This window comes from Miscanthus floridulus, chromosome 17 (genome assembly GCF_019320115.1).
Source record: "Miscanthus floridulus cultivar M001 chromosome 17, ASM1932011v1, whole genome shotgun sequence".
Taxonomy (NCBI): Eukaryota; Viridiplantae; Streptophyta; class Magnoliopsida; order Poales; family Poaceae; genus Miscanthus; species Miscanthus floridulus.
In genome coordinates, this window is record NC_089596.1 from 102,760,909 (window position 1) to 102,783,853 (window position 22,945).

Below are 22,945 nucleotides of genomic sequence, written 5' to 3' on the forward strand. Positions count from 1 at the left end.
CTCGGCCGGTATGCTCAGGCATAATTTTAGCCATTTTGCTTTTTGGTTCGGGTGTTAGCTTATTAGCTACCCTCATCGGTGGGCTCAAGCATCTTTTCAGCTCTTTTGCTCTCGGCCAGTATGCTCAGGCATAATTTCAGCCATTTTGCTTTTTGGTTTGGGTGTTAGCTTATTAGCTACCCTCATCGGCGGGCTCAAGCATCTTTTCAGCTCTTTTGCTCTCGGCCGGTATGCTTAGTGAAAACAACTGGGGGAAAGCCATAATAAGACATATGTTGTCGCGGAACACCATCTTTATTGATCATGAACATTGACATGCTTAGTGAAAACAACTAGGGGAAAGCCATAATAAGACATATGTTGTCGAGGAACACCATCTTTATTGATCATGAACATTGACATGCTTAGTGAAAACAACTAGGGGAAAGCCATAATAAGACATATGTTGTCGAGGAACACCATCTTTATTGATCATGAACGTTGATATGCTTAGTGAAAACAACTAGGGAAAAGCCATAATAAGACATATGTTGTCGAGGAACACCATCTTTATTGATCATGAACATAAGCTGTCGATGTTTCACCACCAATAGCCTGCCACAGGGGTACCCAGGGTAGTTTGTTCGGGCTTCAACGTATACAGAACTCGACGGTAAACGCAAGAGACAGTCGATTTATCCTGGTTTGAACCCTCGATCGTGATCGAGTAATAGCTCTACGTCCAGTCAGCATTAGCCCTTGCGTTGGATTGATTGTCAAGTGTTGCGTTATCTCTCTAGGAACTTCGCCCTCCTTTATATAGTCAGGAGGCCAGAGTCCTACTCAGTTTACAATAAGAGTTCCCAGTAGGATTATAGAATAATACTACTACTAAGATTATATGGAAAGAATCCTAGTTAGACTAGATCTTCTTCCTTCCTTATGGGGTATCCCATGGGTCCCGTATCGACATTCGTTTGTGCCAAGGAGACTGAATTGACAGGCACCAATGATACACTGTTGAAGAGGGAAAAAAGATTGCTCCTTGCATCTGCATGTTATTTGATTCTTATGCTTCTCACACTAACTGACCAACGGATAGTGAGTCAAATTTAGAGCAAAGCTACTCCAGATACTTCTAGCTATATTTTCTTGACCCTGTTCAACTTTACTAAATTTGAACATCTAGAAGTGGAAGCTGTATTACCGTCTACAACACTTGGATTAATTTTGTAGCGCACAAGCTCTCGTTGGAGCTCAAGCTCCATGCTTTCCTGCTCTGGTCTTTAGTTGGTTTCCTCATGCTGAAAGAGTGTTGTTGATCAGGGTATAAAACTATATAAACTCTAAGCAATTTAAAAAATGCCAGATAGGCTCAAGCTTCTCTTCAACTGCCATATCGCTTCCCAGGTCTGTGACAGAAACTCAATTTCCTGCAATCTCCATCAGATTGTCACCATCGTTCTTGCCACTGCCGATGCAGTCATGTGGATAAAGCTATTAGATTGATCTCTAATCCTAAACTAGGCCCAATGGCTCAGTTGGGCCTTTGATCCACGTCCTCATCGAGGGCGCCTAGCCCACTATGGCTGGAGGGTCCCTGTCACACTGTGCAATAAATAGAGGTGGGAGCCGACGGCTCTGGGTACGAGGTTCGCCTGAGCCAAGCTCCCCATCAATAAACCCTAACCCAATCTAGTAAGGGGCATAGCCAGTGACGGGAAGCACCTCCACCACTGCACTGTGCCGCCATCGGTCTTCACCACTGGTCGCCACCACTCATCACTGTCACCGTCTTCACCGATCGTCGCTGCCCTCGCGCAGACACCGACACAATGACCATGGCCGATGCTGCTGGATTAAAGCCCTATGATAGTTGGTACCTAGCACTACTCCTCCCTCTAATCTCTGTCTAGTGGATGTACTAGGACATGTTATCCATTTACAAGAGAACTCACTAGATTTATGCCTAGAGATCCTGCTTTAGGTCTAACAATGGTACCAGAGCCTAACTATGTGTAGATCTAGCCTATCAGAACCCTCTGTCTAGATGTAGATCATGTCAGGGGGAAAGAAAGAGATCAGATCCGTCCAGATCTGGGAAGAGAAGAGGGTCACCAAACCCTAACCCTAATCAGGTGAAGAATAGAGGAAAAAGGGGTCTCAGCACGAGAAGCCGAACCCTAACCCATGAATCAAACTCAGGGAAGAAGAATAGTGAATGAAACCCTAACCCTAACCAAACCCTAATCTCGATCCTAACCCCATCCCCAACCCTAAATCGGATAGATTCGAGGAGAGTAGAAAGGAAAAATCAAAGAAAAGAAAAGGGGAAGGGGAAGAGGCCTACCTCGACGTTGCACCGTGCTGCTGCCTTGTCAGCGCTCGGGTGGGTGCTCGAGCAAAGGGCGCCGTGGCTAGGCCGCTCGATGGCGGCGTGCTCACCCGTTGGGGAGCGCGCGCGCCGACGAGAGGGCCGGCGATGGTGCCATCTTCGTCTCTATGCCATCGTGGGACTGAGACAGAGGTGGAGGAGAAGTGGTCGGGTCAGATCTATGGTTTTGGAGGGGATCAGGGCACCGCCATCTAGATCACTCAACGGTGGCGTGCTCACCCGCTGGGGAGCACGCACGCCGGTGAGGGGACTAGCGACGGTGCCATCTTCACGCTTGCTTTCACTCTGGTGCTCGCGGATGCTGCGCTAAGGAGAGAACAGAGCGAGGCAAAGAGAGAGAGAGAGAGGAGCAGAGAATGGGTTAGGGTTTCCCCGAGGGCGTCGTGGCGTCGTGGCGTCGGCTTTTATTTCGAGCGAAACGCGCGCGTGGCTATCGGATTAAGATGGATGGTGCAAATCGATTGGGCCAACGATCATCCCAGGCGGGCACGCACGGCCGCACGGCTTTGGCGGCCTAGGCCCAGGTTGCGGCCTGGGAGGCACAGCGCGCACGCAAGCAGAGTGGGCTGGGCCGTTTTGCCGGCTGGGCTATAGAACAGTGTTCATTTTGAATCAATTTTTTGTTTTTCTTTTTCCAATAAATATTTATTTCCTAAAAATGGATAAATGACTTAAAGTAAATAGAAAAGAGAATTTTCTTGTGGGTAAAATTCATTAAATCGAATTATTTTTCCACTTGAAAGCTCTAGTTTGGTTTTGATGAATTGATGAAACCCTAAGTGCTAACCTAGTTTATCAAGTGATCATGACATAGGTAGCACACTTCAAGTAGAAGAAGCTAATGAAGATCATAACATGACAATGGTGATAGCATGGAGATGATCAAGGGCTTAAACTTGAAGAGAAGAAAGAGAAAAACAAAAAGCTCAAGGCAAAGGTATAAACCATAGGAGCTATTTTGTTTTGGTGATCAAGACACTTAGAGAGTGTGATCACATTTATGTTTGATAGCCGTACTATTAAGAGGGGTGAAACTCGTATCGGAATGCGGTTATCAAAGTGCCACTAGATGCTCTAACTTATTGCATATGCATTTAGGATCTAGTGGAGTGCTAACACCCTTGATAACATTTGTGAAAATATGCTAACACATGTGCACAAGGTGTTTGCAGGGTTGAGATGGGTTTGGGTCCGGAAAATGAAATGTCTATTTTCTATTGCGCCGGATGCAAAATTCTTGGTGATTGGCACATTTGAGCAAGGGTGAAGAAGTTAGAGTTGAAATGGAGTTGGTCGAAATGTTGCTGGTGTCGGTCTACTGACCGGACGCTGGGTCACTCAGCGATCGGACGCTGAAAGGTTGCGTCCGGTCGAGCTGTCAGACGGCACAGTAGGTAGGGTTGAGCACCGAACGCTGGTCTGTGTCCGGTCAAGGTGGACCGGACGCGTCCGGTCGGAAAAACATGCCTCGGGGAGCTTACTGGAAACGATTGGACGCTGGGGCTTCAGCGTCCGGTCAGTTTTAACCGGAGCGTCCGGTCAGCTTCGTAGCCGTTGGAATCTGACGAACAGCGTTTGAAGGCGATGACACGTGGCGTCCATCTATGGACCGGACGCTGAGGGCCAGCGTCCGGTCAGTTTGACCAGAGCGTCCGGTCAGAGCGCGTTTTGCCCAGTGAAGGGGTATAACGGCTCTATTTGATGGGGGCTCTATTTATAGCCCCATGGCCGGCTCAAGGGTAGTCTCTTGCACATTTTCATTGACATAGCAACCTTGTGAGCCTAGCCAAAGGACTTCCACTCATCTACATCATTGATTCATCATCATAGTGAGATTGGGAGTGATCCAAGTGCATTGCTTGAGTGATTGCATCTAGAGGCACTTAGTGATCGTGTTTCGCTGCGGATTTTGCTTGTTACTCTTGGTGGTTGCCGCCACCTAGACGGCTTGGAGCAGCGAGGATCGTCGAGCGGAGGTGGTGATTGTCTCCGGCTCTGATCGTGGTGATTGTCTCCGGCTCCGATCGTGGTGATTGTGAGGGGTTCTTGACCTTTCCCCGACGGAGCGCCAAAAGGTACTCTAGTGGATTGCTCGTGGCTTGTGTGATCCTCATGTTGTGTTGGTTGTGCGGCACCCTATTGAGGGTTTGGCGTGTGAAGCCAATTAGCGCGTGAACCTCCAAGTGAGTGAATCGCCACAACGAGGACTAGCTTGCCGGCAAGCAAGTGAACCTCGGTAAAAATCATTGTCTTCATCATTGATTCCGAGGTGATTGGTCTTCATTGTTATTCATCTTTGTGATTGATTGGTTCTTCATCTACACGGCGGTATAACTATCCTAACCACTCTCTTTACTTTACCGCAAACTAGTTGACAAGCTCTTTAGTGTAGCTAGTTGTGAGAGCTTGCTTGCTTGGTTGGTGTGGCTCTTTAGTTAGTCTTTGAGAGCACACTAACATAGGATAGTGTCTTTGCTATTGTGTGAATAGACACTATCTAAACTAGAATTGTGGTAGGTGGCTTGCATTTTAAGTAGGCTAGTGCAACACTCGCTTCACCTTATAATTGTCTAACCATTTGGTTAAGTGTTGTTGTAGAAATTTTTATTAGGCTATTCACCCCCCCCTCTAGCCATTAGGACCTTTCACCACTGCAATGTTAAAGTTAATGATTTTCTAATTACATTTGAACCAACGGGAGAATTTAATTTGAAGAGTAGTCAATTTCAATCAATAAATTATAATATTATTATTTTTCTTACCAACATTGATAATAGCAATATTATAAGGTTTAATCATAAGTTTTCCATGTATTAATTCTATTTCTGCCCAACGGTGATGTAGAATTAGTGTATAAGAACAGTTGTATGTTTTAATTTTGACCAATGTTGGAATTAAGGCATGCAATTATTGTTATTATTTATGTTCTCACTCTATATGAATTGTGTTTTCAGGCAGATACAACTTGATGGGTTGTATCAAAGAGATCCCCACTCTCAAAGTTGACAACTACATGGAGTGGAAGAAAAAGATTGATCTGGCCTTCATCTTAGCTGAGGTGGACTGGGTAGTCACCTCACCGTGTCCCACTAAGCCTATGGCATCGGTGAGGGAGACAAATGAGACTAATGCTGCTTGGACAACTAGAGAGAGGGATTTTGCATCCTAAAAGATGTCCTATGACCTTAAGCATAGGAAGTGGGCCATTACCAACAAGAAATGTTTGGCTGTGATAAAGAACACGATTGGACCTGCTATTATGGGCTCAATCCGAGAGCGTGACACAGTCACCGAGTACCTTGATAGAATAAAGAGTCAGTTCACTGGCTCTTCAAAGACATATGTTACCCAACTGATAAAGCAACTGGTGACAGAGAGGTACTCTGAAAATGGTGGAATAAGAGAGCACATACTAAGGATGGGCAATTTGGCATCTAAGCTAAAACCAATGAATCTGGCTCTCAAGAAAGAGTTCCTTATCTATCTAATTTTTGCTTCCTTGCCCAAGGAATTTAACACTTTTGTTGTCAACTACAACATACAGCTCGAGAAGTGAGACTTAGAGAGGCTCATGGCTATGTGTGTGCAAGAGGAGGAGAGAATAAAAGTTGCCAATGGTGGCACTATCAATTATGTGAAAGACAACAAGAAAAAGAATAATAATGCTAACTCCTCCTCAAAGTTAAAGGAAAAGGGTCCCATGCTGCATCAGCCTCAGCAGAGCAAGTTCATGGTAGAGAAAGACCAGTGTCTCTATTGCAAGAAGACAGGATATTATAAGAAAGATTATTCTGATTACTTAAAAATAATCATGGCAAAGAAAGGTGAGAACATTATAACATTCATAAATGAATCCATGTATGTACAGTATTCGAAATCTACTTGTTGGATTGACTTAGGTACAACTGTTCATGTTGCTAATTCCTTACAGGGATTCTATTCGACGAGGACTACGCAAAAAAAAGAAAGACACGTTAAAGTTGCAAATGGAGTCCGAGCAGATGTTGAAGCCATTGGCGATCATTCTCTAGAGCTTGCTGATGACTTCACACTTTTACTTAGAGATGTACTTTATGTTCCCTCTTTGCAGAGAAACTTGATTAGTGTTTCATGCTTGGACAATGATGGATATGATTGCTATTTTGGAAATGGCAAATGTAGGATAACATTTAATAATGCAAGTGTTGATCTTGCTATCTTATAAAATGAGCTTTATTTGTTATCACTACGTGACGATGTGAATGTTGTATGCAATTATGGGAACGTTGTGTGCGACAATGAGAATGTATCCTCGTCTATGGATGTAAATAGAAAACGAAAGAGAGATCACGATGCGTCGTCGAAATTATGGCACTATCGTTTAGACCATATTTCGAGGGGGGGAATAGAAAGACTAGTTAAGAATGATATTCTTCCTCCATTAGAGTTCTCAGATTTAGAACAATGTAGAGAATGCATAAAAGGAAAGTATGTAAAGAAAATTAAGAAAGATGTCAAGCGAAGCACAAGAATTTTATAGATTATTCACACAGACATCTGTGGTCCGTTTCCTATAAAGAGTGTGGATGGTTATAATTCGTTCATAACATTCACAGATAATTACTCCTGTTATGGCTACATTTATCCAATCAAAGAAAGAATAGAAGCATTGGATAAATTTAAGACATTTAAGGCAGAAGTTGAAAACCAACACAATTTAAAGATTAAGATAGTCAGGTCTGACCGTGGGGGAAGTACTACGGTCGGCATACCCCATATGGCCAAGTTCCTAGACCTTTTGCAAGGTTCTTATAGGAGAATGGCATAGTAGCCCAGTATTCTACACCAGGCGAACATCAGTAGAATGGAGTAGCTGAAAAACGCAATCGTACCCTAATGGATATGGTGCGCAGTATGATGAGTTACTCCACCTTACCGTTGAGCCTATAGATGGAGGCGTTAAAAACCACCATTCATATTCTCAATAGAGTCCCAAGTAAGTCGGTGCCCAAAACGTTGTATGAGTTGTGGATAGGAAGAGTACCCTCACTAAACCACTTACATGTGTGGGGGAGTCCTACAGAGGCTAAAGTATTTAACCCAAACATTGAAAAGCTAGATTCCAAAATAGTAAGTTGTCATTTCATTGGCTACCTAGAAAAGTCAAAAGGTTTTCATTTCTACTGTCCAGACAGACATACAAAGTTTGTGGAAACAAGACATGTTGTCTTCCTAGAGGATGAAATGATGATTTTCAATGCCCCAGGAATCAGTATGAGATCGATCAAATGAAAATGGTTCCATATGCTTCAGCTGTCGAAGCTTGTAATATGCTCAAGTATGTACGCGCCCTGACTTGGCATTTGTTACCGGGTTACTTAGTAGATTTCAGAGCAATCCTAGAACAGAACACTGGAAATTAGTAAAGAAAGTCTTGTGTTATTTGCAAGGAACGAAAAACCTCATGATGACGTATAGAAAATCAGATTCACTCCATATAGTGGGATATTCATATTCTGATTATGCGGGAGATGATAGAAAATCTACATCTAGATATGTATTCACTCTCGCAGGGGGAGCTTACTACATCATCCATAATGTATGCTGAGTTTGTAGCATGTCATGAGACAACGGGGCAGGTGAACTGGCTAAAGAATTTTATACCCGGTTTAAAGGTGGTTGACGACATCTATAGACCACTTAAGTTATACTGCGATAATAATCTGATAGTACAGTATACTCATAATAATAAGTCAAGTGGTGCTGCTAAACACATTGACATAAAGTATTATGTTGTGAAAGATAAAGTCCGGGATCATGTCATAAGTCTTGAGCATATAAGTACCGAAAAGATGCTCGCAAATCCGCTTACAAAAGGCTTACCACCCAACGTGTTCAGAGAACATGTAGTCGGCATGGGTTTAAAGAAAAGCCTATAATTTCCTAGACAAAAGAAGGCCCAAAGTTAAGTATCTATTTTAGAACAGACTGGTGTGTTATAGTTGTTAAATCTATCGACAATTGACCGTGATGATGAAACATACTCTATGCGCTAATCTATAATAGAATGAACAAAAGTAAATGATATGAAATTAAAAGATGGTAGGAGATCAAGAGGTATATTGTTAGATTGATCTCTAATCCCAAACTAGCCTTTGATTTGCGCCCTGATCGAGGGCGCCCAGCCCACTATGGCTGGAGGGCCCCTGTCACACTACGCAATAAATAGAGGTGAGGGCCGATGGCTCTAGGTATGAGGTTCGCCTAAGCCGAGCTCCCCACTGATAAACCCTATCCCAATCTAGTGAGGGGCGCAATCAGTGATGGGAAGCACCTCCACCACTGCACTGCACCACCATCGGTCTTCACCGCCGGTCGTCACCACCCATCACCGTAACCGTCTTCACCAATCGTCGCTGCCCTCGGGCAGACACCGACACAACGACCATGGCCGACGCTGCTGGATCAAAGCCCTATGATGGTTGGTAACCTAGCACTACTCCTCCCTCTAATCTCTGTCTAGTGGACGTACTAGGACATGTTATCTATTTACAAGAGAACTCGCTAGATTTATGCCTAGAGATCCTGCTTTAGGTCTAACAAAAGCAACTTAGAGAACACCTTTAACAACACTCACCATAGGTGATGTGTTTGAAAGAAGCTGAGTTGGGCTTTCATCTGTCACAGATTATAGAGCAAACAGTTCGCATATCCCCAATCTTGTGTGATCTCTCCATCATTACAGAACTGAATAGATCGTCACCTAGAATTCAAGCATTGTTTTTTTGGGCGCAGAACTACAAACGCCAGTCACTGACCATCGTTTTCTACCGAGGACATGTAACGGCGCCAGCATTGAGTGGCACAATGCAGCGCCGCGGCTATGAGCAGTTTCAGAGTCCAAGCAGCAACAATGTTGATGCAACAACGTAAATGACCAATTAACTAGGAAAAATAGGGAAATTAATCATAACATAGATTCTGCTCATTAACAGGAACGGGAAGAAACAAACAGGAGTATGAAATAGGGAACATCTTTCACTAAATGTAAAGAAACATAGCGAGAAACAACACTCCATGGATCGGCTATTGCATGAGCTCAGCTAGGCAAGCAACAAGTTCTGGAGGACCAGAGGACAGCTTAGGGAAAGGATAACCGTATTTTCGTCCTGTTCTGCAACACTACTTTAGTAGTACTTTTCAGCGAGCGAATAGTATTTTCCTCTCACAACAATTTTGCATAAGTATCAGTATAAGCCAAATTTTAGCGAAATGAATCACCAACTCGGGCAAGTTTGGGGGTATGCTTCATTAACCAAACGACACTAGGGGATATCAGGAAAACCCTACTGAACTAGTGGACAACCAATACCACGTCAGCTTCCTCTGAACAACACACAGAAATCATGCTGGTTCTATGGATGAGTTCATATGATCACATGATGAAAGAGAGAAAGAAAAATGCCTCAGCGGAGAAAGCAGGTCCTGTCCCATTCAAGCAGCCAATCTTGCACTCAGCAATACACAGAAGATGCCGCCTCATCTAATATTGTTGCACCAAACCTGCACAAGGAAAACAATTTGTAAAATTATAGCAAAGCAGACATAAAAGCAGATCAAACAAAATACATAGAGACTATTGCATTTATGTATAATGATACTTTTCTACCAGAAACTCTTAAAAAGGTCTTATCAAGAAGAAACTCTTAAAGGGTTCCATAAAAAAGAAACCCTTAAAAGGTCAGTGGAAACATTTGTGTAGTGCTGACTAGGCAAACATCAGACTACCATTGGATTCCTGTAATGAAATGTTTTAGCTACTAAAATGGATTAAACGACATATTGTGTACACAGAAATGCTCTGTTCCCTTCTTCCATATGCTTCCATATTTTATTCCTCCAAGATCCAACAAGCTTTAATTAATATGAAAACTCAATAACGTACCCCAATATGAAACAAAGAAATCAGTGAACATTAACGGGATAGGCTTTGACTAGAATTAAGTTTGAATTTTGCCATGAAAATGAATTATGTCGAAGTGGAAAGGAAAAGGAGTACTAAATAAAATCATGTAAAAGAAAATAAAGTAGCTAGCATCGTTGTATCTTTGAGCTAGATGGTAGTTCTATGATGGTTCCAATTGTAATACTTCAGCTAGCAGATGTCACTTAGCTGTTTTTTATATCTTTAACCTAATTGTTTTGCATGTAGGTTGCTTGGTGCTACTGTTACGTAAAAGGGCTAGGGAAGAATCTTAAGGTTTAGAACGTTGGCTGAAATACTAATAAATTTGGTTCTATTCTAATAGAATCTAGAAGATTCATATGAAATGCAGAGGAAAAAGGAGGTTATGAACACTTCTGAAAAAAAGGATCTCATGCATTGGAGACAATGTCTACCTCTTGGTTGACAATTGGGTCAAGCTCTAAAATCTTGAGGAGGCCACAAAAAACTTCACAATATGTCAGCATAAATCTTATCTTAACCTTTCTTCTGCAGGCCAGACTTAACTTGTACAATAGACAAAAGTACATCATGTGAAATATACCACTAACTTTGACATGAAAAAATGAGGTATAGAGATCCATCGCTTCAAATAATAAATATATATAAATTTGAGACTGCACATCAAGTTTCTTTACCTTCAAACAGGACATGAGCTTGAGCTAAAGCTCTTTTACATTTTCGTAAGTCAGTGAATCATCAAAATAATCTGGGTGTCCATCAACATACAATGTGCGAAGAAGCCTTGCTTTAGAGAGCATAAGCTTCATAAATGAAATTTCATTTGGAAGCCAAGCAATATCAATCATCCACACAACTTGAAGTTTGGCACACATGCCATCCGTCCATAGAGCATTTAAGAATTCCCAATCTGCCTCAAAACTCTGATCAATACCGCCCCGCAACTTCAAAAAAAATCAGTTGTAATCAACAAATTGACCTTTGAACAGTGTAAATAGAGATATCCCAAAGGCAACATCCAGCATTACCTCTATTTCTAGGTTTTGAAGGTTGTGACAACTCCTTAGCAAGGTAAACATGAACAAAACAGGGTGCATTTCAGTAAAGTCCGTAGATAATTCCAATTTCCAAGTTCTTCACGTTATAAAAGCTAAATGGAAGTGTATATGGTATCTCAAAATCATCGACCTATGACAAAGAAAAAGGACATTGAAACTAGATAAAGTCATTCAGGGTCTATAAATACCGATTTTCTTGTTTTTAGCCCTTTTTAAAAAAAAATCACAAATATGCCCCTGGAGGTATGCTTTCAAAATTTGGACCCTTAGCTCGGCACCATCATTGGTGGCGCTGAGGTTACACGTCTCGGCATCATAGGTTTTGGCGCCTAGGTCTTGGGCTCGGCGTAGACGTGGCGGTGATTTGGCAGGCACCTTGGCACCGTAGATCTTGGCGCCAAGCTTGGCGTCATGGTTATTGGCGCCAAGCTTGGCGTCGTGGTTATTAGCGCCAAGAACGGTGCCAAGATCTATGGCGTCAAGGTGGTGTTTTAACCTGATGCCCAACCTTTCTGCCTAAGCCTTCTTCCTCTTCTTTCTCCCCCCTCTCGGTTTTTTTCTCTCCCCACTTCACCCTACCTCACGAATCGGCATATTGGACCTTATAAACTTTGATTTGATTCGTAGATCTTCAAGAGCAAGGTATCCTCGCTCCCTCCTAGTTTTTTTTTCAAATCGATTCGGTATATATTAGTCGGATTTTTCAACTTAAGAATCGTCATTACTTAGGGTTTCATGTAATTTTAATATTTATATTATACAACCGTAGGATGTCAAGACGTGGAAAAGCTACCAAACCAAGATAACGTTAGCGCATGTTGTTATGATATGGGTTAATTGCTTTCGGTTCTTAGAACAAAAATAGCTAAATTGTAGTTATGGCCGGATGACCAGAAATGCCTTCAACCCATTGCATCTGTCTAGTGGTGTTCTAGTGTCCATATGCTTTTGCGGCGATCCTTACAAGGTAGCCAAGTCCGATGAAGAGGACACGTATAGACAGAGGTATTGGATGTGTTCTAATTTTACGTTTAAGCCTACACTTCGTCAGCGCCGCATTAACAAGATGGTGAGGAATTGATGTTTATGTCATATGACATCGTGCATGATTTTTTTGTTTTATAAAAATTGCATTTTTTGCAGATCCCTCCACCGCTCTGTGATTTTGAGCAGTGGATCGACACTGAGATCAAGCCTAAAGACAAGGAATGGATGCAGAAATTATTGCGGTGGGAGGCAGAGGACAAGGAGATGATGGAGAAGAGACGTGAAGAGGAGGCTGCAAAAAAGGAGCACAAGGAAGAGGAGGAAAGGAGGCGTGTTGCTGCGTACAGGGAGGAGAGGGAGAAGAAGCTTGAGCGCACCGAGCGAAAACAGCGATGGAGGAGAATCCCGTTGCCCTGAGAAAGGGAAAGTGGCCTTGTTGCACTTAGTAGTCTCCATTACTTGCTAGTTTTATGGTTTATTCATGAACAATGATGTCTACTGTTGGACTTTTCATTATGTTGTCATGTAATGCACTTTAAGTATGGGCATGCTTAGGTCATGTACTGTGTTATTTAGTTTGTCGGCACGCACTTCTAGTATTATTGTGTTGTTTAATGTGTCATAGTATTTGACTTTTCATTATGTAGTTGTTTTCATTATTTGTGGTCATAATATTCAGTTTAACATTGCGGATGTAGTGAAATGTGATCACGTGTTGCAAATAAAACCTAACGAAGTAGGGCATTATATAATTCAACACACAAAACACATGAAATGGCATGTAAGAACATGTACCGAACCAGGGTACATAGGTCCTGAACTAAACCTAACATGCCTTAGATAATTGAAGTGAACAACAAGCACAAGAAATGACATGTGAGAACATGTACCAAACAAGGGTACATAGTTTCTTCGACTAAACCTAACATGCCTTAGGTAAGTAAACTAAACAACAAACATATGGATGTGCCATGTAAATAAGATAGGGTCGTCCTAGTAGTGTGGCCACATAGCAAATTGTGTTGCACCTTCTCCACAGTAGCCTCCCATTATTGGTGGTGGTGGTGGTAGGGGTGATGGCGAAGGCCCCTTATTCTTATGATTATGGCAGGTGCAATATGGATCATTGCAGAGTGCCTCATGTGAACTTGCACCATTGTTGTTGTCATCGTCTTCGTCTTTCTTGTACCCGCTGCTAACTTCCCTTTGTAGATCAAAGATTTGGTCCTATAGGTAGTAGATATACTGCTGATGTGGATAAATTGGTCAAGGATTGACCCATCTAGTGAACCCATAGTTTTCTTCAGACTCGAAAGACTACAATAAGTATGTCCTATGAGTTGTAAGGGTATTCGAGAAACATATTTAACAAATGAAAATGTAATAGCAATTACCCATGCTGTAAAGGCTATTTCTCCTAGATTCCATGACTGAAAAGCCTATTCGATTTTAGACTTCAATCACTATTTTGAACCGAAAAAACTGATGCCGTTGATTAATACGTACTTTAGGTAGAAAATTTCGTCATAATTTCTCCTATTTTTTGATGCCATCCATACACAAATATGAGAAGAATATTTAACCTCAATACAACATGTACAAACATACAAATATATGCCATATTCATCTGAAACCATATATATGAGCATATTAATAGTCCACACAGTCCATAATTATAGTCAGTAGTTCATATTCGATAATAATAGTCCATACAGTCCACAATAGTTCAGAATGAAAGTCCACAAAGTCCATAATACTATATAATAACATCTACCACAAACCCTCACTGCCTCCTAGTCTTACCCTTACCCTTGTGACCAAGAGCGTCGGTGCCTGGAGTGTAAGGGTTAGGTGGACGGCGTCGCCTAGCGCCTAAAGGTTGTGTAGGCTGAGCCGAGGGAGCATCCTGGAGCTGAGACGGGCCAAGCTCCTCGTGCCTCTAGTCCACCTCATCGTTGTCCTTGTCCTCGTCCTCGTACGCAATGCCTATGGATCCTATAGGTGCTTGGCTAGACGAACTTAAGCCTCCTCTGCCAGCGGAAGGAACGTGCACGTCTTGCGTCGTGGCTGTCCTGTAACCACAATGAGTAGCCGCACGGCGTAGCCGACGTGACAGTCTCTATTGTACAAAATAATATTAACTGAAAGAATTTAACGTATCAATAATATATTTTAAAGAATATTTTGAATCTTACGTCTAGGAAGCTATGCGTGTTGTCGTCCCTGACTCGCGGACGAAAGCGCTCAATGTCTTCAACCAAGCATTTGAGGGTATTGCCCTGCAACAAAGTTCATAGTAAGATTGTGGTGGACATTGAAAAATGAGGACGCTACTAATCTAGTATGGAGTACTAGTTAATTCCTAACCAGTTCCTCAACTCTATCTATTGTATTGAATTATAAGGATGCTACGAGTCGAATGTGCCACAAACTAAAATAGAGACCTCAAACGTAGAATGTATTGGTATGCAACTTAACATAGAAAAATAAAGACAATTGACTTACCACTATGTCCAAGATTGGTCCTACCTCTAGCTGCCTTCCTACACGAGTAGTTTGGTCGTACGTCGTGTCTTCATCGTCGGAGGAGTCGATGTCGGCGTAGTCATCTTCTGTCCACTTTAGCCTCAGCTGCAACGTGTCGCACGTTGGTACCAAGCTTGGTAGCGCCTGTACTCATGGGTCGTGTGCGACTCGTTGTTCACGTCCACGTTGTCATGCAACAGCTCCCATTATTCAATGTAGTACTGGTGGTGCTTCTCCCAATAAAAAATCTTTCTGTTCTTCTGACGATCCAACCTGCACGTCACGTAAGATGTTAGTTTCTGGCAGGTATGAAATTGATGTTGTAAAACAATGGCGCCTAAGCTATATGACGCGACTATTTGATGTAAGCTTCTCAAGAAAGGTACAGAGCGATTGAAGAAATCATACGAACAGTATCATCATATGTAAGCTTCACTATGGAAAATGTTACCATGTGGGTTCCAAAGAAAGAAGAGAAAATAGATCATGACATGGGTTGAACCCATAGTCCTATAACTTGCCATAATGATGAGAACAATAAATGCCCATACACGTACATTCATCTCAATCCATGTACATGTCACCATATTAAAAGTGCATGTATGTCATCATTACTTCATCTTATATAGAAATTAATGGAAATGGACCACACGAGACAATTGAAATAGCAAAACACTTACTTGTGTAAGTCAACGCCAGTCAAGAATGGAGCCGTTGGCCAAAGCTGTCTCACTCCAAATTGGCGTGCAACTCTATCTGGCAGGTGGAACTCGACAGTATAGAAACATATTAGATGGCACCTCATCCTATAAAAGTCGTCGTCGCACCCACACATGTTGCTCAACTAAAAAGGAAGTGCCCCCTCTCCATCGTACGGCTCCCACGACACCTGCAACAAGATGTTAAATGTTATACTAAACCATTTCAAACCAGCATGGGAAATAAAATTTACTTACACTAGACGCTGTGAGCATGTCTAGCTCATTCGTGAATTCAATGTACGCCCGCTCTAACCTCACGTGCAGAACCCTAATCTGGTCCCAAAGGTACGCCCACGTCAGCTACCGATATAGAGGCTGACCTGGGAACCACTCATGACTAGCCAGAACCTTGGGACGGCCAACTGGTAAATGAGCCCACATCCACAACTAGAGCAGGTACACGCATCCACCAAGTGACGATGAGGACAAAGTCCGATGACACGTCTCGTAAAGCTGCCGGTAAAGAAAACCCAACACTGCAGAGCCCCAACTGTACTGATCCGCCTGGTCCCAGTTAGTGAGGCAGTGGACTCACATCTACGACACAGTGTCACCCATGGCGTCGGAGAAGAGAACACAGGCAAACAGGTGTAGGATCCACGCCCAGCAGTAGTACCCAACTGTCTCCTCATCTACCTTCTCGGGGCATTGTGCGAACTCTTGCCGGAGCTAGGAGATTAGAACTCCAGAACTGCGAGCCCCTTGCTCGCCAACCTCACACCCAAGAAAGGCCTCTACTCGTGCTCTCCAACATTCTGACCTGCACTACCCAGTCACTGCGTTGCCGTGAATCCTCATACCTAGCATCTTCTGACAGTCCTGGAGCGTAACTGTCATCTCTCCGAAAGGCAAGTGAAAGCTGTGAATCTCCGGCTACCACCTACATTTTAGACAAAGCAAGATTACATGTCAAAAAGGCAAGCGCATGAACAAATGGCCATCAATGGAGGCAATGATTGAAGATAATACCTATCAACCAACGCAGTTATGGCTGCTGAGTTGAACTTAGGCAACCCACGATGAACCTGAAAAGAGATGACATCTAGGCCAACTCTTTATAGGAAAGGAGTGTACGTATTGTCGTACTGCATGTCCAAGAACCCATTGTCGGTTCTAGGACGAAGGAGCGAAAGGTCCTGCATGGAATAAAACATAGTCTCCCGTTACTTCACGAACACATATACGCTCACAAAAATTTGAACAAGATGTATAGATTATTACATGCCCCTCCGCTATGAGACGTCCTCGGTGGGTCTTATCGCACGCCGGGTCGAGCAGGTGGAATTGCGCCATCATACAAAAAAAGTCAATGAAATAGAAATTCAATATACAATGAAACATAAACTTAGAAATGTACAAGTAATTGACACAATTACAATTATCATGCATAATTAATTGAATGAATACGACAAATGTCAACGGCGCCAAGATCTACGGCGCTAAGGTGTCTGCCAACTCACCGCTACGTCTGCGTCGAACCCAAGACCTAGGCGCTAAAATCTATGACGCCGAGACGTATAAGCTCGGCGCCACCAACGATGGCGCCGAGCTAAGGGTGCAGATTTTAAAGGCATACCTCCAGGGATATATTTGTGATTTTTTTTTAAAAAAAGGCTAAAAATAAAAATTCGGTCAATAAATATGGGTGAGACTTTTGTGTCATTAGTATAACAAGGGACCAGAGGCACATGGAAGCAGGGCATGAATGAAACGATTGTTTCCTTTATTATTAATTAATAGTGTAGTTTTTCACGTCATTTCATTAGTATAGGGTTTCCTTTATTATTAATTAATAGTGTAGTTTTTCACGTCATTTCATTAGTATAGGGGACCATGTTTAAATTCCTGATCTATGTAATGAGCTTGAGCCAAGCGCTAGCGTTTTAGCCTTGATTTATGCCAAAGCACATAATAAGGAGAACAAAGTGAAAATAACGTACCGGCAAGAAGAGGGTGAGCTTTTGAACTTGAGCAAACCGAGCAAGGAAATCCCCATAGTCATGTTCATGCCGCGGACACAGTGACACATTAATGTCGGCATCTTCGAGGCATGGCAGCTCTCCAATTCGCCAGCCATGGTCATACGCTGAATAGATTGTCAGGCTGCGGAGATTGGGTGCCTCAATCACTGAGTCTGGGCAGTCATCAGGCATGAACACATCAGATATATCCAGGGCATGAAGCAAGGGTGACCGACGAATGATAGCTTCCAATTGGTTCTCCCCATTGGCTGGGAAGTCAACAGAGTTGAGGTGTAGCTTCTGCAGCGCGGGGAAGCCGGCGAATCCTACGGGGAGGGTTGGGATGTTGCAGCATACCAGCCGCAGGGACATGAGACCACCGAAGGAGAAGATGGAGGAGTGGAGGTTGAAATAGTCTGAACTGAGTTGGCCAGGCATGTGGATGGACTCGACGCTGCAGCGGGAGAGCGCGACGAGCCAGTCGTCGATGCGGCCGGCAGACGCGTCGTCGACGCAGATGTTGAAGAGGGAGACCCGGGGGCCGATGTAGGGGAGGAGGACGCTGTCGACAACGGAGGGGTGCGTGCCGAGGGGGAAGGAGAGGGAGATCACCGAGAGCGACTTCCAGAGGTCCCGCCAGGCGCGGGAGAGCACGGAGGTGCGCACGGCGTCCCGGAGGTCAAGGCGGACAAGGATCTCATCCTGCAGCTCCGCCGGGAGGGAGGAGAGCCGGTCTTCCGCCGCCGCCGCCCGCTTCGGCTCCATCACGCCTCCAGTCCCAGACTCTCTCTCCGCGAGGCAGCGACTCCAGGCAGAGGCCGCCGCCGGCGACGGCTCCCTCTCCACTCGGCTTCCCAGCGTGCGTCGGCGCCTCCAACGGTCTACTAGCCTGCTAATGGCCCATTTCTCTATGTGCGGAAATAACCGTAGCTGGCAGGCCCGCGACCAGCCCATTCGGATTTGGCCCACTTCTCCTGAACAGTCTCAACGCTTCCGCTCTTGGATCCGCCAACAAGAATCCCGAAGTCAACGAGCATCTTCTGACTAGTCTTGCTAGCTCCTCAGAAAAATCTGCGCTCCGCCTCCTCCCTTATCCGAAGTCTCCAGCCTCCCTCTCGATTCCACCTCCAAGCTCCGATCCATGGCGTCTCACGATCACCACCACTCCCACTCCCACGACCACGACCACGACCACCACCATTCCCATGGGTGCGCACGCGTGTGCCATCACTCTTAGTCTTCCGCGATCTCGGTCTCGCTGTCTGCACATCTGACTCGACGCACGCTTGGTGTGGTTTTGCTGCGCTTTCAGGGACGGCGGTGGCCATGCAGCGGGGGGGTCGTGGGTAGGGGAGGACGGCCGCGTGTGGCACTCCCACGACGGCCTCGCGCCCCACTCCCACGAGCCCATCTACTCGCCCGGCGATTTCACCAAGCGCGCGCCGCCGCTCACCTCGCGCAACTTCGCTGACCGCGCCTTCACCGTCGGCATTGGCGGCCCCGTCGGCACCGGGTGAGCTCGGCTGCTTTCTACTACTCCTTCCAATCGCTGGTAGCCTACATCTCATAATTCCGGCGCGGTTATTTGGCGGAGGCTGTGAAATTGCGACGTGAGAAACGCGTCTCCACTGCATTCGTGCTGAAGTTGTTTCTTAATTCCTACTTGCACCGCAGCACCGGTGCAAATTTCAGATTAGTCTGGGATTAGGTTTGTTTTTTATGGAAGCTGCTGGACATCGTTGGGATCTTTGTCGATAAAGCGCTTGCCTGTGTTCATACCCTTTCATTGACTTTGTTCCTGAAGCTCCATCCTGACATTTGGAGTGGTTAGTTGATGTGATTAATTTGGAACATTGCATGTAAGCACACGTTCATGTTGTAGCCTGAATAACATTCTACTGCTGAAACCAACAAACTTCGTTGTCTATACATTGACCAGCTACATTTACAGTTATATGGTTCCTAACACTTCTATGAACATTTTTCCTTATTCAGGAAAACTGCCCTGATGTTAGCATTATGCAGATTCCTACGCGACAAGTATAGTCTTGCAGCTGTATGTGGCATGACTCTGCCCTCTGATTCTTTTACAGAAGTTATCTAGTTCTCACCAAACTGAAAATGCAATGCTACATAAGATTTTCTGCATGCCCGGTCATATGATTTCAAGATATTCATCTATAATGTAGTGCTTCAGTTTTGCCCCTGCTTCTGATCTTCAGACTTTTCACTTGTAAAAGTAGGTCTTATTATCACATTTCTGATAATTCAACTTAAACCAATGCATGTTTCCCTGTCTAAATCAGTGATTACCTGTGCGCTGCACTGATATAGAAATTTTTGCACTTTTCTTCTTGCATCATTTTCCAAAGCATAGAATATACACAATGGGTTTTTTTTTTTCTATTTGTTCCCTTCATATTCAGGTCACAAATGATATATTCACAAAAGAAGATGGAGAATTCTTAATCAAACATGGAGCTCTGCCTGAAGAGCGCATACGTGCAGTAGAAACTGGAGGTTGCCCTCATGCGGCTATTCGTGAAGATATCAGCATAAATCTTGGTCCTCTTGAGGAGCTATCGAACTTGTACAAAGCTGATTTGCTACTCTGTGAATCTGGGGGAGGTATATTTTTTACTGGATCCAAACTAAGCTTAGGTCATTCCTATTGTTATGGATATATCCGTATCGATCCAAACTAAATTCAGGTCATTCCTATTGTCTTGGATATATCCATGTAAACATACCTATCCATCTAAATGTTATTTTAGAGTAATGTTAGTTTCTACTGGGATCCAGGGGCGGAGCTTTGCTGAGGCTAACATTGGCCATGGCCTCCCTCTCTTTTTGCAAATTCCACTAAATGTACACACTATCAGCTAGTTAAGCTTTGGATTAATTTATCTTAGCTGTTTTGGCCCCTGCTCAATTTACGTGCAAGCTCTGCCACGCTGGGATCATGCTGCCTCTCTGGCTGTCTCATGTTTGATATTGGACATGAGAATATGCTTCTTTCAAGTTCGTGCATAAAAGAAAATTTTGCATTTCTATTGTACTGTTTTTTTTTCTTCCAAAATAGTGTCCTGGGTTACCTTTCTTTTCCAAAACTCAACAATCCAGCATTAAAGAGCGCCATTGTGCATTTCCCATGCAGATAACTTGGCAGCTAACTTCAGCAGAGAATTAGCAGACTACATAATCTACATTATTGATGTCTCTGGTGGGGACAAGATACCAAGAAAAGGTGGCCCTGGTATAACACAGGCTGATCTTTTGGTGCGTCATACTGTACTTGCCAGCATCATTTATAACCGTGTGCACTTAGCTTCATTTGTAACTACGTGAACCTATTTTCACTTTTGGCACACTGGTCATATTTTACTTGGCTGGCATAAAATTCCAACTTTTCTGAACAAAGGTAATAAACAAGACAGACCTAGCACCTGCTGTTGGAGCTGATCTGGCTGTAATGGAACGAGACGCCCTTCGCATGCGGGAAGGAGGGCCTTTTGTGTTTGCGCAGGTTCAAGATCAAACTATGCACATCTTTAGTATTCTTCCTTTTTTTCTCATGACTTCATGCTAGTTGCAAGGAACAGGGTTGCATGTTCAAAGACATTTTACTTTCACTGAAACCAGTGATGATGGCATCTTTATATAATAATAATTATTATTATGCAGGTGAAACATGGAGTGGGCGTTGAGGAGATCGTGCATCAGATTTTGCAGGCGTGGGAAATTGCGACTGGTAATAAGCGGCGATAAGATCTCGCGACTTGGCCATATGTTGGATGCAGATCTGGTTGACTCGGCAATTCCACATGCATAGACCATCTGTTAGTTTTCAATAAAATTTTGCGTCATTTGGTGCTAATTGTACTTGAGAAGTAGAGACATGGAGTCTTAAAATTCCATCCTTGGGTTAAATGGGTATTCGAGATCTCCTTTTCTCTCAATAAATTTTGCATCCTTTGTTGCAAATTGTACTTGAGAAGTAGAGTCATGTAGTCTTAGCCCATGTTTAGTTCCAACTCAAAATCTCAAAAAGTGCTACAGTAGCCATCATATCGAATGTTTGCTGCCTGTGCATGGAGCATTAAATGTAGACGAAAAAAAAATAATTGCACAGTTTTGTGGAAAATTGCGAGACGAACGTTTTGAGCCTAATTAGTCCATGTTTGAACTATAATTGTCAAATAAAAACGAAAGTGCTACAGTAACCCCAAATTTTAACTTCCTGAAACTAAACGCGCGCTTAAATTCCATACTTGAGTTGAATGGCATATTCGAGATCTCCTTTTTCTGTTTTTTTAAACGCAATACAGACGTCGACGTTCACAGAGGATGCACACAACAATCTACCCTATGGGCCTGAGTGAGCTTTGAGCATTCGGTATTACTGTAGCGTTCTGGACTACGAGTGGGAGATTCAATAGCCTGCAAGGCCGCTCGGTGAATGCTATGAATGCTGGCATGTTGCAAGGCCGTTCAGTGAAAGTTCTGAATTTGGAAAGGAAAAAATACGATCGACTCCGCTGGGGACAATAGCTGCAAAGTCGCGCATCGAAAGATATGAATGCTGCAAGGCCGTTGAGTGAAATTTCTGAATTTGGAAGAAAAGAACGAATACGAATGCAGCAAGGCCGTTCTGTGAAAATTCTTAATTTGGAAGACAAAAGCTTGGAAGAAAAGAACCCGGATATGAATGCTTCAAGGTCGTTCAGTGAAAATTCATTTGGAAGACAAAAATTTGGAAGAAAAGAACCCGGATATGAATGCTGCAAGGTCGTTCAGTGAAAATTCTGAATTTGGAAGACAAAAATGAAAAAAAGGAACGACTCCGGTGAAAATTCTGAATTTGGAAGACAAAAATGAAAAAAGGAACGACTCCGCTGGGGATCGAACCCAGAATCTCTGGTTCCGTAGACCAGCGCCTTATCCATTGGGCCACGGAGTCATTAATGCTGTTTCTTCGGAGTCACTGATGCTGTTAGCAACGTTGTTCAGAAAAAACACTATTGATAGGTTGTTGTTCTAGCCTGTCTTTATCATGGAAACTATCGAATATAGCACTGCGTATTTGGAAATTTAAAATAATTTGCTGAATACAAGAGAAAAGGTATTTCACTTCGAAGCTTATTGAAGAATTTGGAAAAATTATAAGAGAAGAGACCTAGGTGGAAGCTAATATTAGTTGTGAACTATTAACCAGATCATTCCTGCTAGTGCATCCAAATAGGACCGAGGTGGGATTGCCGCTCCCCTTAGAATCGTATAAATAGGAGGTCCTTTTTATTTCCATTCCACCTCTTGGTGGGTAAAACATGTTA

The 22,945-nt window shown here is 43.5% G+C and overlaps 2 protein-coding genes, 1 long non-coding RNA gene, 1 other non-coding gene and 1 pseudogene across 4 annotated transcripts; 2 read left to right on the forward strand and 3 right to left on the reverse strand.

Annotated features, from left to right (window-relative positions):
• The first annotated feature begins 5,546 nt into the window (after nt 1–5,546).
• LOC136516112 (uncharacterized) lies at nt 5,547–5,930 on the forward strand. Its single transcript, XM_066509503.1, has one exon. It carries the CDS (start codon nt 5,547–5,549, stop codon nt 5,928–5,930), a length of 384 nt encoding a protein of 127 aa, XP_066365600.1.
• Nucleotides 5,931–9,896: 3,966 nt separating this feature from the next.
• LOC136516113 (F-box/FBD/LRR-repeat protein At1g13570-like) lies at nt 9,897–18,574 on the reverse strand (annotated as a pseudogene).
• Nucleotides 15,614–16,744, reverse strand: LOC136516493 (uncharacterized). Its single transcript, XR_010774079.1, has 3 exons — nt 16,621–16,744; nt 16,452–16,531; nt 15,614–15,779 (listed from the first exon to the last, which is right to left on the reverse strand). It is a non-coding gene; the product is annotated as an uncharacterized lncRNA (long non-coding RNA).
• A 36-nt stretch (nt 18,575–18,610) lies between the features above and the next one.
• LOC136517010 (urease accessory protein G-like) lies at nt 18,611–21,678 on the forward strand. The gene is made up of 7 exons (XM_066510521.1): nt 18,611–18,821; nt 18,925–19,125; nt 19,608–19,668; nt 20,039–20,240; nt 20,770–20,891; nt 21,034–21,138; nt 21,297–21,678. The coding sequence occupies exons 1-7, from the start codon at nt 18,754–18,756 to the stop codon at nt 21,378–21,380; spliced, it is 843 nt and encodes a 280-aa protein (XP_066366618.1). The 5' UTR covers nt 18,611–18,753; the 3' UTR covers nt 21,381–21,678.
• Nucleotides 21,679–22,499: 821 nt separating this feature from the next.
• Nucleotides 22,500–22,572, reverse strand: TRNAR-ACG (transfer RNA arginine (anticodon ACG)). Its single transcript has one exon. It is a non-coding gene; the product is annotated as a tRNA-Arg (tRNA).
• Nucleotides 22,573–22,945: the final 373 nt, after the last annotated feature.